Here is a 14,812-nt window from a genome sequence, read left to right as displayed (position 1 = left end):
CTTCCACAATTCATTGTCAATATGAACATGATATAAAACTTAAAACACAACAAAATTCCCAATGGCTGAAAGTTTGAACTACACAATGACAGTCACAAAAACATAGTGATAGAAAATGAGGAGAAAGACCTGCATTCTGAACAAGCAGTAGAGCCTTCCTCTGAAAAAAAAGTCCAAACTTAAAGTTCAATTACTTCCACAATTCACTGTCAATATGTACACGATATAAAACTTACAACACAACAAAATTCCCAATGGCTGCAAGTTTGAACCACACAATGACAGTCACAAAAACATAGTGATTGAAAATGAGGAGAGAGACCTGCACTCTCTGAACAAGTAGTAAAACCTTTCTCTGATCTCATAGTAGATAGGGCAGCAGAACACAAGAATGGGTCTCAGACTTTGTCTTCCCAGGGGGCAAAGACAACAAATCTTGTCCTCCCAATCAAGCTAGTGATCAGTTTGTATACATAACCGGTAGAAGCCCACTCTAAAGGATATGAGAGATATGTGGAGGCCGTGGATCCAGCAGCGGGTGAGGTACACTGGGAGCAGAATAACCTCGTCCTTGATATCTACATAGCGCTCGGCAAAGGAGGTCATCCTCGGGTGGAGCCCCTAGGAGGATTTCTCCAAGTCATGATAATGTATTGCATGTATATGTCAAGCCTGACATTCTCATTCAGTTCTTGTCAAGACATGTGAAGGTGAGCAAGGGCATCTAGAGAAAATTGGAAGGGGTGAAGGTGATCTGTCAAAATCCCAATCGAACCAAGAAGAGTAGAGGCACGGGCGAACTAGCAACAAGCTCTGCTAGTAGGATCGAAACCTGCAATCACCTTAAAGGAATAGTATGCCAGATAGGAGTACCTGTGAAAGCGCCCAATAGAACCCACAAAGCACCGAAGCCAATGAAGAAACCAGACCAAATAGAAGATGGTCTCCAATATGAAAGGATGAGACCCAAACTCAACCAAGATGATACTATGGGGAGTGGACTAGTGACATCTGATAATGCCTCAAAGGAGGGGGCTCTCTTGAATGCAGCCCAGTCAGACTCCAAGAGAGAAGGCCCCCATACAATCGACCCATAAAGGACGGTCGGCCTAACCAAGGAGTCCAGCATGGACAACTTGTGGGGTATCTTGCAAGTGGTGTCTAAAACATTGTCTCTCAAGCAGAGCTAGGGGCCACTTATTAACCCGAGATTGCATGTCAGGTCTCCAAATAAAATGGGGGACAAAGAACTTAACCCCAAGGTATGTATAACAGGAAGTGACCTCAATAACATCGCCCTAAAAGTAGAAGTGGAGGTACAAGGTCTTTAAGTAGTTGAAGACCATAACCCAGTTCTTACCCAGGCTGACAACAAGTTGGCACAAGTTACAAAAAGAGGTCAAACTGTCAAACTGTCGTTGAAGTCCCTTCAGTGATGAAGCCAAAAGAACTACATCATTGGTGAACAATAAAATAGAGAGTGTAAAAAGTAACCATCACAAGGAAGCGAGACATCTTGGAGGAAAGCTTCAAGCTCATCAATGTAGATGCCGAATAAAGTAGGGGAGAGGGCAGCCCTGCTTGACATCAATAGTGCCCTGAGTAGGATTTGGAAAACCATGTGAGGTTTTGAATCTGCACACCACCCTCTTATATAACCTCATTATAGTCGTCGGTATATGGTTTGAAATCCTAATGTCCTGAAGTCTCTAGAGGAGAGTCGTCTGTGGAGAAAATCAAAAGCTTTGCAAAAGTCTACAAAGCAATAGTAGACTTTCTCCAAATGGTGTCGACCCTCCTCAATAATAGTCTGTGTAAAGGTTGTAGCTTATGTCGGATTGATTCGATCTAATATATATTATTGTTATTGGTAAATCATCATTTCCTATATATACTTATCCATGTTAAATAATATATATCATTGTATATAATATATATAATAGTATATAATCTCTCTCTCTCTCTCTCTCTCTCTCTCTCTCTCTCTCTCTCTCTCTCTCTCTCTCTCTATATATATATATATATATGTATTTCTGTTAATATATTATAGATAATTAAATGATGATTAAACCATAGAGACATGTCTCTTCTCATATTTATATGAGATTCAAATCTACATTTGGAACACACCTATAACAATTGGCAATATTAGTACATTTGCAGCGATCCATGAAAATCAACATGGTATCAGAGCCAACTGCAAATGTAAGAAAGAAACAAAAAATATCACAAATATATTAAGGAGTAGATTGCATAAAGAGATAAAATATTTCTAGTACATTTTAGGAGGAGTTATTGAAGCAAATTTTTATTCTGAATATTCGGGCGAGAATTCAGAAATTGCTTGGCATCACATAAACTTATGTAAGAAATATTTGATTGCAGCCGAAGCTTGCAAATTTAACATCAATTTGATTATTGTTGGCAATATGGGAGTTAGCGAGAGTTTGGCTAAATTTTTACATACGTATTGCAAATGTAAATATTGAAATATTATTTTATAAAGCTCCTACCTTTCTAATAAACTGTGACTAAGAGATACTGTGCAGATTGGTAATAGATTACTGTAACCATGCCAAGGGTGTAACTATCGAAGAGGAATACAGCCTCAACATTAGTCATGAAGTTTAAGCAGCGATGTGATTCCCCTGAGGCATTGATATCCAATATTAGTGATTCCTCAAATGAATGTTGACTTATGGTAAACAGTCTTGATGATGAGTGCATGGTTATAAGGTATTAAGAGACATCAAGAATTATCTATGATGGTATGGTGATCGAATAGAGTAATACTAAAAACAAGAGAAATAGTGAATAAGGGCATTGCAACAAATAATGAGACAAAGATAAATTAAATTAATGTTCTCTAGACCACTTATCATTGGAGAGTATTATTCAAAGGGGGTATTTTATTATCATAATAAAATTAGGAGACCTCCATGTAAGTCACCTACAATCTGAAAGCATATTGGAGCTATATAAGGGTTCATGACATGCTCACAAAATGGACTTCCTTTATGCCATCTTCGGTCCTTGATTTGGAAATTCATGGAAAGTTTCTCACTCTTCTATCACATCATGACAAAAGGCTCACACTTCATACACCAGTAAGCAGGTCAGATAGGACATGGAGATACAAAGAAAACTTCATTCCTCTTTGGCAGATCGGAGGACAAGAGATTTCATTTCTATCCAGATGACATATCAACCAAACGTCTGCATTCACCTTGCAAGAATCAAATAATCAAATATCTCGATAACATAAGCTTTGACATGATTTGATATAAGAAGAGAAAAATGGCTTGTCTGCCTTGGCCAGTTCAAGAGTGAAGTTTCACCTCACTTGTTTTCAACATTCATTACTTTGTGTGACCAACTTAGTTGACTCCTCTGATTGAGTCCTCCACTTCTTCATCATTGACTGGGGAGACGTGCACACCACTGGACTTCTTGGCATCAAATATAATTTTCTTTGGAGAAACGACTTCTAAAATTTCCATAATATTATGTGGAAAGAAGAGAGTATATGAGCAAGAGATAAACAAGAAAAATGAAAAAGAGAATTTGTTGTACAAAAGCAGCACATACAAGTATTAGCAATAAGAGAGATGGGATCAATAATTTTTGTTTGACATTAGAAGAAATCTATATTGGTATTTCTATATTAGCCTGAAGCTTGGGAGCCTTATTGGAAATGGTGAAGGCAAGGTGGGGACTTCTATTCATTCATAACAATAATTTTGAAGGAACATGTGTTGTTATTATTCAAAAGTAAGAATTTGTTGAATGAGCAATATTTTTGAAAGATGTGAATCAATTTGATGCTCAAAGATGGTCTGTGTAGCATGAGAAGTTGAGAGTTCATTTAGACCTTGAAAAAAATCATCGCAAAAACAAATTGTCACATTATGAATGAATTTGCAATAAGATTAGCTCATAGGAAAGTAATCACATGAAATTGGTGTAAGTTAATGAAAGTCCAATTTTGATGAGCTTGATCAAATTGAGAGTTGCAGTTGTGTCATCAAGAACTAACAAGAAGCAAATAAAGACTTTTTAGTTGAATATAATGACAAGTGTAGAGTTAATAACTACAACTGCCTTGATTTCGTATGAAAATGGTGACACCAATACTATACTTTGTGTTGAAAAATTGAAAGACACCTACTCATACTTTGTCTACACACATCTAAAATGCAATGGAAATTGGAGGAAGAAGCATCGGTATGGAGCAATGTAATGCCCAACACAAACGTTATGAGTGCCTTATTGGTGTCGCTAAAAGAGATGTTCAACAGTGTCGTGATGACATCCTGTTGAGCCCTAGAATCTATAGGACATAAAAGAGGGACCAATAAAGGGAAAGCCGTAGCCATACACCTGCCAATCTTTGTCCCATGTTTCACCGTAAGGGATAAAGACTTATGAAGAAAGCATTAACCTCTTCCAATGATCTATCCCTAAAAGACTGAAAACTCTACAAAAGTGAAGTTTGTGGGAATTTTACATTGTGAGGGGGTGAATAATTATCTTAACCAATGTTTCATTCCCATTGAAGGCATTTTCTAATTTGATGGATATGGATCTTCATTGGAGAAATTAATATCAAGGATGTTGATGTACAAATAAGTATTTATTATTCTTAAGTATTACTTTTATCTACTCATTATAATCTCTCTATCATTTACATTTTATATGTACTATATGAGTTATTTTCCTTAATGTTTTCCTTTGTACCTAAAGTTGATCCTGCACAAAAAGAATGGTACATAAGGCAGCTTATGACAGTAGCTTCAAAAAAGTTGTGATTAGGCTGGATAAAGTGAAGCTCTTGAAGCATATATCTTTGATGATGATTGAGATTATGAGTATCCTTCTACATTATAAGGAGTATGACACTCCTTCAAAGGCAACGCAGGAGCTTAGAACATTGATACTCGGAGAGAGTCTAGAATTACATGTTTGTGGATGCATGATTTTGATGGGCCTACTCCTGTGTACATAATGAGGAAGTAATGACTTATCACCAAAAAGTCAAGAAGATCGATATCAAATTAAGAGGGAGTTCGACTAGCATCCTGAGGCCAAGAGAGTAACTAGAGGAGTTGACTTCCCAAAATTGTTGTTCAAAGGGAGAAATTTGAAGTGTGATCTCTTCTCTATAAGAGAAAAGTTCGAAGTGAAATTCCTTGTAATGCATTCTTCTCTGTGAGAGAGAACTGAGGTGAAAGCCCTTGTACCACCCTTTGACTTGGTTCATAGTGGTTACTATTTCACATATGATATGTAATGAAAGGTGACAATCTTTCATTGACATATATAAAAAGAAGGTAACTATTATAAGATGACGATGTTATAAATGGTAGACCTATTATCATGGCAGACTTCATTAAGTTGTTGTCCCAGAGTGATGGAAGTCATGATAACGAATGTATCATGATCAAACTTCATTAAGTTGCTGTCCCAAAGTGCCCCGAGATTATCATACTTATCATGATAGAGACCATGACATTGTGATTTCTTGTTAAGTTGTTGTCCCGGAGTGCTAGAAATAAGATAACGTATATCCTTCTAGAATATAACATATTCTTTTGGTAGGCATTGAGGATTTGATGCCAGTTTACGTGCCAAAAGAATATATGTATGATGAATATCATATGATTGATATTTCTTGTTAAATCATACTTCTGATTATATTGAAAGATAACATCTAAGTTGATGGATTTATGCTGATATCCTTAAATATGTCATTCTACAAATATCATACTAAGATAATATCTCTTCATATACTTGAGAGCATAATGTGTTCTACAAATCCTCCCTAGCTAAGAGAGAGTGTTAAGGTTGTAGCTTCAATCGAATTGATTTGATCTGAGATAGATTATTGCTATTGGTAAATCATCATTTCCTATATATACTTATCCATGTTAAATAATATATATTATTGTATATAATATATATAAATATATTATATTATATATAGTTATATATATTATTTTTGTTAATATATTATTATTAATTAAATGATGATTAAACCTATGAGACATGTCACTTCATGAGACATGTTTCCTCTCATATTTATATGAGGTCCAAATTTGCATTTAGAACACTTATAACAATGGTAATGTTAGTACATTTGCCGCGATCCATGAAAATCAATAGTTTGAAGAGTCAAAATATAATCTATGGTCTGAAAATCTGTCCAAAAACCGGCCTGCCCTTGTGGTCAGAGTAAAGTAACTATTATGTTTAGTACTTGTTAAAGCTAGTCGGGCTAGGTAGTTAGGAGGTGAGGAAATGCTTCGGTTGGTTCCCAACAAACCAAACCTTCTATAAATATTTGGAATATTGTCAATGTACCCATGTTGATTTTTGGTATTAATAAAGAGATCATTTCCTTGCATACTAATAATGTGGTATGAATGGTATGTTCTCTGTTTTACTTCATGTGTATCTCAATTGGACTATCCTGTATGGTTAGCATATTATATCTCTATGAATTTGAGTGATATTTCCACTCTACAACACTCTAACCCAACAATGTTGCCAATCAAGCTCCCTGGATATGATAGTGTTCAATACAATCGCATAGAGTATGGCAAATGTATGCTTGATCATGATAATCCTATAGTTATTGGGGTCAAAGACCAACCCAGTCTTATGGATCGTATAGATAATGTGGAGCAACCAAGAGTCATATTCACCACCTTGTTAAAGAGCATGGTGAGAACAAAACCCAAAACAAAAATACCAAGCTTGAAGAGCTCCACTTCAAACTCTTCCTCATTTGCAGCCCTGCTACTGCTCATGCATCTAATCACCTGACTGATGTTGGAGGCTATGAGAATTTGGTAGTGAGGCGAGGGGTGAGGTGGATAGGGGGTTGGTCAGGGATCTCATAGACAATGGAGGTGTGGGAGATAAGGGAGTTGTGATCCACAGCATAGGGAGGGGGAGGATGGCCAGGGACAAGATATAGCAAAAGAGCTTTGGAAACTGCTAAAGAGAGGCACAGAGGTTTCTACATTGCAAAAGAGGAAACTTTGGTAGGCAAGCCTCAACTAGACGAAAGAAGGGGAGAGCATGGTGAAGGCCAAGCGAACCGAGTGGTGATAAGACTTGCAGTCCTTGTCAAACCACTAATTCATCGGGCAAGATCTCCTACACTTGGTGTTGAGGGAAAGACGGGAGGTGCAGTGGGGGATTAAAAGGAGGGCGAACTCCCACAACATAATCGCGAGCAAGTCAAACATGGAGGGAGCATCCCCAATATCAGTGAAAGAATCATGGGGGAGGAGCCACCTAAGGTAGCCGACAAAGGGATTGCGGTCACTCTCAATAAAGTAGAAGGTGGGGGTGAGGGGAGCCTCCATCAGAAGGTCGGAGGGGGCAAAGAGGTCAAGGGAGGAACCTAAGGGTAAGGCTAATAGAGTGTAGTCAACCAAGGGGAGACAAGAAGAGGTGAAGCAACTGATGGACAAGATGAAAGAAGCAAAAGAAAAAGCATAGTGCACAATACTCGAATCACCACGATAAGGCCAACAGGTGAAAAGACTAGAACCAAGAGAGCAAGGAAACCCATTCAGGATCACCAGGTCAAAGGATTCACATAACTACAAAAGACAGCATCTTTATCTGGTAAGGAGTCCCTAACCGTCCTTGGAAGAGCTTCTAAACCTAAGGAGCCTAGATCTAATTCGGTTGTACATACCAAATCAAATCCGCAATCATGAAGAGGAGTTTCTAGGTCTCTAGTTTGCACATTAAAGTCACCCAGAATAATGATGACACCCAAAGCCGAAAGCCTAGTGATATGCTCCTAAAGGTCAATATACAATCACCACTCTCTGAGCAATGAATCACAAAAGAGATTGGCAGAAAGTAATAAGTTGCAATGAAGATGTCTCTAAGGTGAGGCATTGAGTGATTGATGTGGATCCACAAATACCTAGTTGAGTTGTCCGCATGAACCACTGAAATCATACTGAAAAGGTGGTCTCTAAATAATCAAGAGACCCCCCCGAACCCTTGAACTCATCTCTAAAGACTAATAACCACTAACAGCAAGAGAAGCCTAGAAGAGGACTGACCGAGCTCTCATTCATCTCCATAACCACAAGAATATTTGCATAACCAATAGCAACCTGGAAAAGGCCTGGCAAGGACCATAAAGTGAAGTTGTCGTTCCAACATTTCACAAGAAGGGAGCTACTTGGAGGACTCCTTGTCAAATTGTTGTTGGGACTATCATTTGGCTTTGGAGGCAACTTCAGTTCCTAGTCTAGATGGGTGGGGGGACCTCAAATAACTACTCTGAGGTTCCTTATAACAGCTTAATTCCCTTTGCGCCTAGCCTCCGCAATGTGCCCCTAGGAATATTTTAACTCTGACACATGGGATTTTGTGAGATTATCATCAAGGTGGATCTTCAAAGGAGGAGTGAAAAGATTCCTCACCTTAAGAACCTAGAGTCAGTGAAATAAAATAAGGAATATCCAATCCAAACCCTATCAAGTGTGATACCAAATGAACCTAGCTAGCCAAAAAGGAAGGTGTGTCTAGCAGAAATATGGCCTATGGAAGAAAGAGAGAGGCTATGAATATGCAATTTGAGCTCACGAGCACGTCTAACACATTCATCGACCAATCTATCCTATACAAGTTTATGCATACAAAGCACAATACCAAGCACGAGAAAAAAAAACCCCGAGCTCAAACCCATGAAAAATAATAGCACCAAACATTTGGCAAAACAAACGAGCAAGCAAAAACAGGGCAACCACAAATAAACAAACGAGTAACAACAACAACCTTTGGGCAAAACGAATGCAAACAAATGCAACCACAAACAAGCAACCAGTCGCGAGGAAAACTATAGAGACACACAAGCAAATGTAGGAGCAAACCAAACACTACAATCTTCGTCAGTCAGCTCGCACAATGGTCATCTCTACATTTTCTTCCCATAGTAACTTCCACAATGTCCATTAAAAGCAAATGAGCTAAAATGAACTTTTCAAGTTTAGGATCCTCCCTCATGCCAATTTGAAATAAAATCAAATGAAAATCTGGAATAAGAAGGACATCTCCCTACCCTTTTGCAACATAAATCGCTGCCAGTAAGATAAATTTCGCTACTAAAAGCAAAGTTCGAATGGACATGATTGGATGTTATAGGGTCTAGGTATCTAGAAGGGGCCGACCCCCTATAGGGTCAACTTAGCCTTAAAAATTGTTTTATTTCAATTGCATTTTCAGACCTTTCTAAGACAATTGTGATAAATAAATTGAAATTTCAAAAGGAGATAACCCACATATGAAGGAAAGACCTTGGGAGGAAAATCCTTTGATAGAGAAATCCCACCAAGGCCTTTTGTCAAAAATTTTGAACATTTTCACTTCAAATTTCTTACTTTGTCAAACAAAGGCAAGACTAGAATTTTTTGGTACTAGAGGAATGTTGATGGCGGAGATTCCTCTAAGAAAGAAATTTCCACCAAGCATGTTTTAGCCCAATGATTATCTCTTACCCTCAAATCAAAACTTTATGCTTTCAAATTGATCTCTTTCCTTCGTCGAATTTATCATTTTACCCCTCCTCAGTCTATTCGTTGATGGGCTGCTCTAAAGTGTTGGGCAGAATTTTCATTCTTAGAGGAATTGTGTGGTAGAGATTCCTCTAAGAGAGGAATCATTGTCAATCCTTTCTTGGCTTAATGATAACTTCCTTCAAAAATTGTCCTCGAATTCTTCATTTGCAGCGTCAATTATATCCAACTTGGCCATGATTGTGCATTTAGAAAGGGCCGGAAGTCTTGAGGATGGAGGAATATAGTGGCGAAATTCCTCTGGGAGAGGAAATTTGGCCAAGCTAAACTTGACCTCCTTTCCTTGTAACTCTTCAAACACTTCCCTTGTTATCGAATTCCCTTTAACTTATATTTTGCAACCCCAAACTCTTATCTAAGTTCATATTTAGCTCAATATGGGGGATGAAAATCTTACCATGAAAGGATTTTATGAGCCAAAATTCCTCTGACAAAAGAATTTCTGCCAAGTGTGCTTTGTCCTTCATTGTCTTAAAACTTCACCGTTAGCATCAATTTCACCTCAACCCAACCCCTTTCATCTCCAACACTTGGTTGGAACCAATTTTGGTGCAAAGTGGAGAGGCAGAATTTTGTTCACATGACCTAATAGGCCTAATTAAGCTTGGTTAACAAAGGAAGTAACCAAGAAATGGGTTCGTAGAATCAATCCAACTGTTCACGGAGTCTTCTTCCAACTTAACTTCATCGAATCCACCAAAAGATCCAACCTAAATACCCCTTAACTTGATTGTTTGCATCTAATTGCCATTCTTTAGGTTGAATACATAATCTTATTTAGCCTAGAGTTTGGTGGGAAAAATACTTGCCCAACTTTTCTTGTCCTAAGCCTTTAGGATCCTATAGTACACATCCCTAACTTGTATTTCCTTAATGGTTGCTGAATTCCACCAGTGAAATAACAATTTAGGCCACTTCTGGAAAAAAAAACCCTTATTTGAGGAAGGTTTCAGACTAGTTCTTAAAAAAATCAATGGATCTCGCTTCAGAAGTAACAAAATGATTTCAAACTAATTGCATTACAAGAACTCACCAATCTAACTTTCCACGAAAATGGATTTGAACCCCCAATAAGGTCGTACAACACAGAAAACAAAGCAAATTGACATGAAAATCAATGATGTCTTACTTATCCTTCATCAAACTCCATACAATTCCAACCTTTGACCCCATGGATGGGTTCAATATGCCTAAATAGACCTTTTCCAATGATCACAACTGATTTTTGAAAAGTTATGACTGTTTGGGAACAAGTTGCAACTTCCCAAGCAAATTTTTGGAAAGTTGCTTGACAACAATTTTGCAACTTTTACAATATGTTGCAACTTTTTGCAATTTTATTCCTTTGAGCCATCTAATGATTCAAACATGTCCTACGACCTCTTCTATGGTCATTATAAGACAAAACACCTATAAAAACTCCTACGATGCCCTATTTTAGACTCCAACTAGGTCCTCTTGGTCTAATGAGGCTCGAGGTTTACAAAGGAACTTTTGGAACTCTTAGCCTTACAAAGTGGACTGAATGACTACATTAGGTTGATCCAAGGGCTCCAAACCCTTACTACATCATGCTAACCTTTCTAGATGCCTAGATTGCACGAGGTGCCCTGCACCACATTTTCACTGCCAAAGCCAACATACACTGTAAACATGGCATAAAGCTCTGAAAAATAAAACAGCTGGGAACACATTCACGACTTTAATGCCAGGGACTAGCACTAATCAACAAAGAAAAAATAAACTGACTCTTCCTTTGGTATCTTTTCAGGGTTTCCACCTTTTAACTTGAAAACCAATCTGGACAAAGCAGACAAAAACTTGAATTTAATGAAGAATCAAGTTTTGAAAAGAATAAGAGTAGTCTTCTGAAACAAGCAACATCCTAGCTACTTATGTATAAAAGAAAATGCTAGCAAAAAAAACTACTGTTCAAGGAATGATAATAAAAAATTCAACTCCAATCTTATTTGCTCAAAATAAACCACGTAGTTCTGAAGGCACTGTTACTAAGAAAGAATGAACAAACATCTCACCACTAGCTCCTGAAGCAGAGTCCGCAACCCATTTTCTAACAACTGATTTTCATCTTGAACAAGAACGGTTTGTTTCTGTAGAACGGCATAGGCAATTCCATTAATTTTGGTCGAGCGTGATTCAAAATCTCTTTAGACACATTGAAAGAATGCATGTAAATTTCAAATTGCTAAAACAATCATTGCATTAGTAACAACATTAACCCTTTGACAAACATTACATATGAACATAAATGTGACAGCACCCCATGCATGAAAAGAATTATTAATTGTTTTTAGTCCATATTAATATCAATATGCTTAAATATAACTATATTATGTTTTCTAACAAGCAACCAAAAAGTAAAATGTTAAAAAAGGATATGTCACCTGAGGTTTTACTGCATCTTGCATTGCCTGAACAGCAAAGCTTGACAGATATCCAGGTTTTGACAGCACATCTCTGAATACCTCCTGCATAATACAAGTAGGTTGAAAGTACAATGAGTGGATTGACAATCATCGGAACATCAGGTAGATAGAAGTCCATAAGAAACCTTTAAAGGTAATATGAAGCATCAAAAATTCTTCTGAAGGCTCTAATCCAACTTTAAGTGAACTACGTCAAAATGAAATCAAGGAGCAAAGCTACTGATTTTCTCTGTTATTAATGTGATTATTACATGATTTCAAATACTTTCTTTAAGAGCCAAGTTTTGATACTGTTTTTTATTAGATTAGCAGGGAAGGGGCCCTAATCCCTGTTAGAAACCAACAAACAAGAACAGCAGAGGCAAAAACAGAAAACAGCCTTTAACCTGGCTGATCAAAAACCAGACTATTAGTCTTTAACATATTAACGAGATTATTTGAAAACTTATTTATCATTTTTATTTGGCCCAACCTTGGGGTACATTTGTTTAGACTCTTTACTTCAACATTAATATTCTCCCATTATAAACTTCAAAATTTCTCGTGAATCAGAAAACTAAAATATAATGTTCAAATGGTAAACTCATTCAATGAGATGAATTTTCATGTGATCTTCAGACCAACATCATGATGTGAACGCATTTTGATTTCAATTTATGGAATATGCTGATAAAGTAAGATTTAGCAACCCTGTCTACACTGCCACACATATCTTCTATGGAACCCAAATGTTTGGCAAGGAAATATCCAACACCTGACCTGAGTTTCACAAAGGGAAATCAATGAATAGTTGTCTATTAACAGTCTACTGAAAAAGATGCATATAAAAGATTAACAATGGGCTTGCACCTATGTCAATGGTAATGTCCCGTGAAGCTCAACGAAGTATTTCTAGATTGGGCTTGGTTCTTGAAAACTTGGTTGTTTTCAATGTTTGACAGGTAATGTGCTTTATTCACTTAGATCACCATTGAAATGAGATTATCTGGTCTCAAGGCCTTCTTTTCCATAATCATCTATGTGATTTATAAATGACCCAACACCACATGACAACACTAGTTGTCATGTCCCCATTTTAGACGAAGTCAATTACGCCCTAGCCTGTTATTTTAATTTCCAATGATTAAAAAGAAGGGAAAAAAATTAAGTTAAAAATAAAAACTTATCTTATAAAAAAAAATTATATTTATTAAAAGGCAATTTATGTTCTTTATCAGATAAGTTATTTTTATTTTAAAAAGTCTTTCTAGAAACTGTTACAATAAAGTTCTGAAGGGTATGAAAATAAAGTTTAGGAGAGAAAATGGAAAAAAAATATCGTATTCCCTCAAAGATCCTACAAAAAGAGGGGGCTGGGTGTAGAAGTGAAAAATGCATTATATTGTTGCCAATGCCCCTCTACTCAAAGATCAAGTACTCAATGTTCACCTTTTGGTAATATTTTTTGTGTAAACCACACAAAAAATTTCAATGCAAAATATTATTTCAATGATCGACAATATGATTAAAATTAAAAATCAAATTCTGCAATAAACCAAACAAAATATAAATATATCATTCCCTAATTAGACAGGCTGCTCTGTGAAGTATATCGCAAGAAGAGAAAGGATTATATCAACAGCTTTATTAAGATTCTGATTCTTTTTATCCAATATAGCAACATAATAAAAGACCCAAATATATGTTCAATTACCCCCTGAAAAGAATAATGTTAAGAATTAGTATTTGCATGTGTGTAAAATCATTTATTAGGTTTATTCGTCCATAAGTAAACTTTGTTGAAAATATAATGTGGAGGTTAATATATGAGTATTTATAGGAATATAAGTTGTGTTGGTGAACATTTTGTCACTCAGAATTTAAGTGCTGGAAAAAATCCTATAAGCCCACGAACATAATAGAACATTCACAACAGACAAATGGGGGCACCATTACGCCTAACCCATCTCTGAGTTTTGGAGGTACGACTCCCTCGTGTAAGATATGCAATGAATGAAAAACCAGTACGCTTTTATACAGAAGGCAATGAAAGAAAAGAATCATGCATGCAAAGTAACAAAATAAACTATCTTTAAAGCAGGTAATGAATGTAAATGAAACAAAGTCCATTTACATAAAACATTCCATAATGCGAATAGGCAAAGTAAACTTTGATATGCTCATAGATGTCTTTTTACAAGAATTCCCCTTATATAAGACTTACTACCCATTAATGAATAAAAAACCAGTACGCTTTTATACAGAAGGCAATGAAAGAAAAGAATCATGCATGCAAAGTAACAAAATAAACTATCTTTAAAGCAGGTAATGAATGTAAATGAAACAAAGTCCATTTACATAAAACATTCCATAATGCGAATAGGCAAAGTAAACTTTGATATGCTCATAGATGTCTTTTTACAAGAATTCCCCTTATATAAGACTTACTACCCATTTCTATGACATTGTAACATCATTAAATGCAAGGTAACGTTATTAATGACTACACTTTCAAAACCCACCATCAGAAGCACTTACTTCTAGAAGTTTTGAAGCTTTAGTCAAAAGTTATCAACATAGGGAAAAAGACGGTTGGGCAACTTTTTCGTCAGGTTAAGAGAGCACAAAAGTGCTGAAAACATGGTCGCGACCTATGGACATTGTAGATCTTGCGACCACATGACATTGTGGGTTATGATTTTGGCCAAGACAACGATCAAGCAACTTTTAGGAATGGTGGGACCTGCAATGTGAAAATTTTTGAAATGGGGGGTGCAT

The 14,812-nt window shown here is 36.7% G+C and overlaps 1 protein-coding gene across 4 annotated transcripts in view; it reads right to left on the bottom strand.

Moving 5' to 3' along the window:
• Positions 1-14,812, bottom strand: part of THO1 (nuclear matrix protein-like protein) — a 175,257-nt gene that overhangs the window by 146,592 nt on the left and 13,853 nt on the right. For all 4 annotated transcript variants that reach the window (XM_089789045.1, XM_089789046.1, XM_089789047.1 and 1 more), the window contains exons 2-3: positions 12,014-12,097; positions 11,645-11,719 (exon numbers count right to left, since the gene is read on the bottom strand). In XM_089789045.1, the coding sequence (XP_089645171.1) occupies positions 11,645-11,719; positions 12,014-12,097 (159 nt within the window). The remainder of the gene's footprint in view (positions 1-11,644; positions 11,720-12,013; positions 12,098-14,812) is intronic.

This window comes from Cupressus sempervirens, chromosome 6 (genome assembly GCF_028749045.1).
Source record: "Cupressus sempervirens isolate cs-2001-9-10 chromosome 6, ASM2874904v1, whole genome shotgun sequence".
NCBI lineage: Eukaryota > Viridiplantae > Streptophyta > Pinopsida > Cupressales > Cupressaceae > Cupressus > Cupressus sempervirens.
This window is presented reverse-complemented; position numbering and strand designations above follow the sequence as displayed.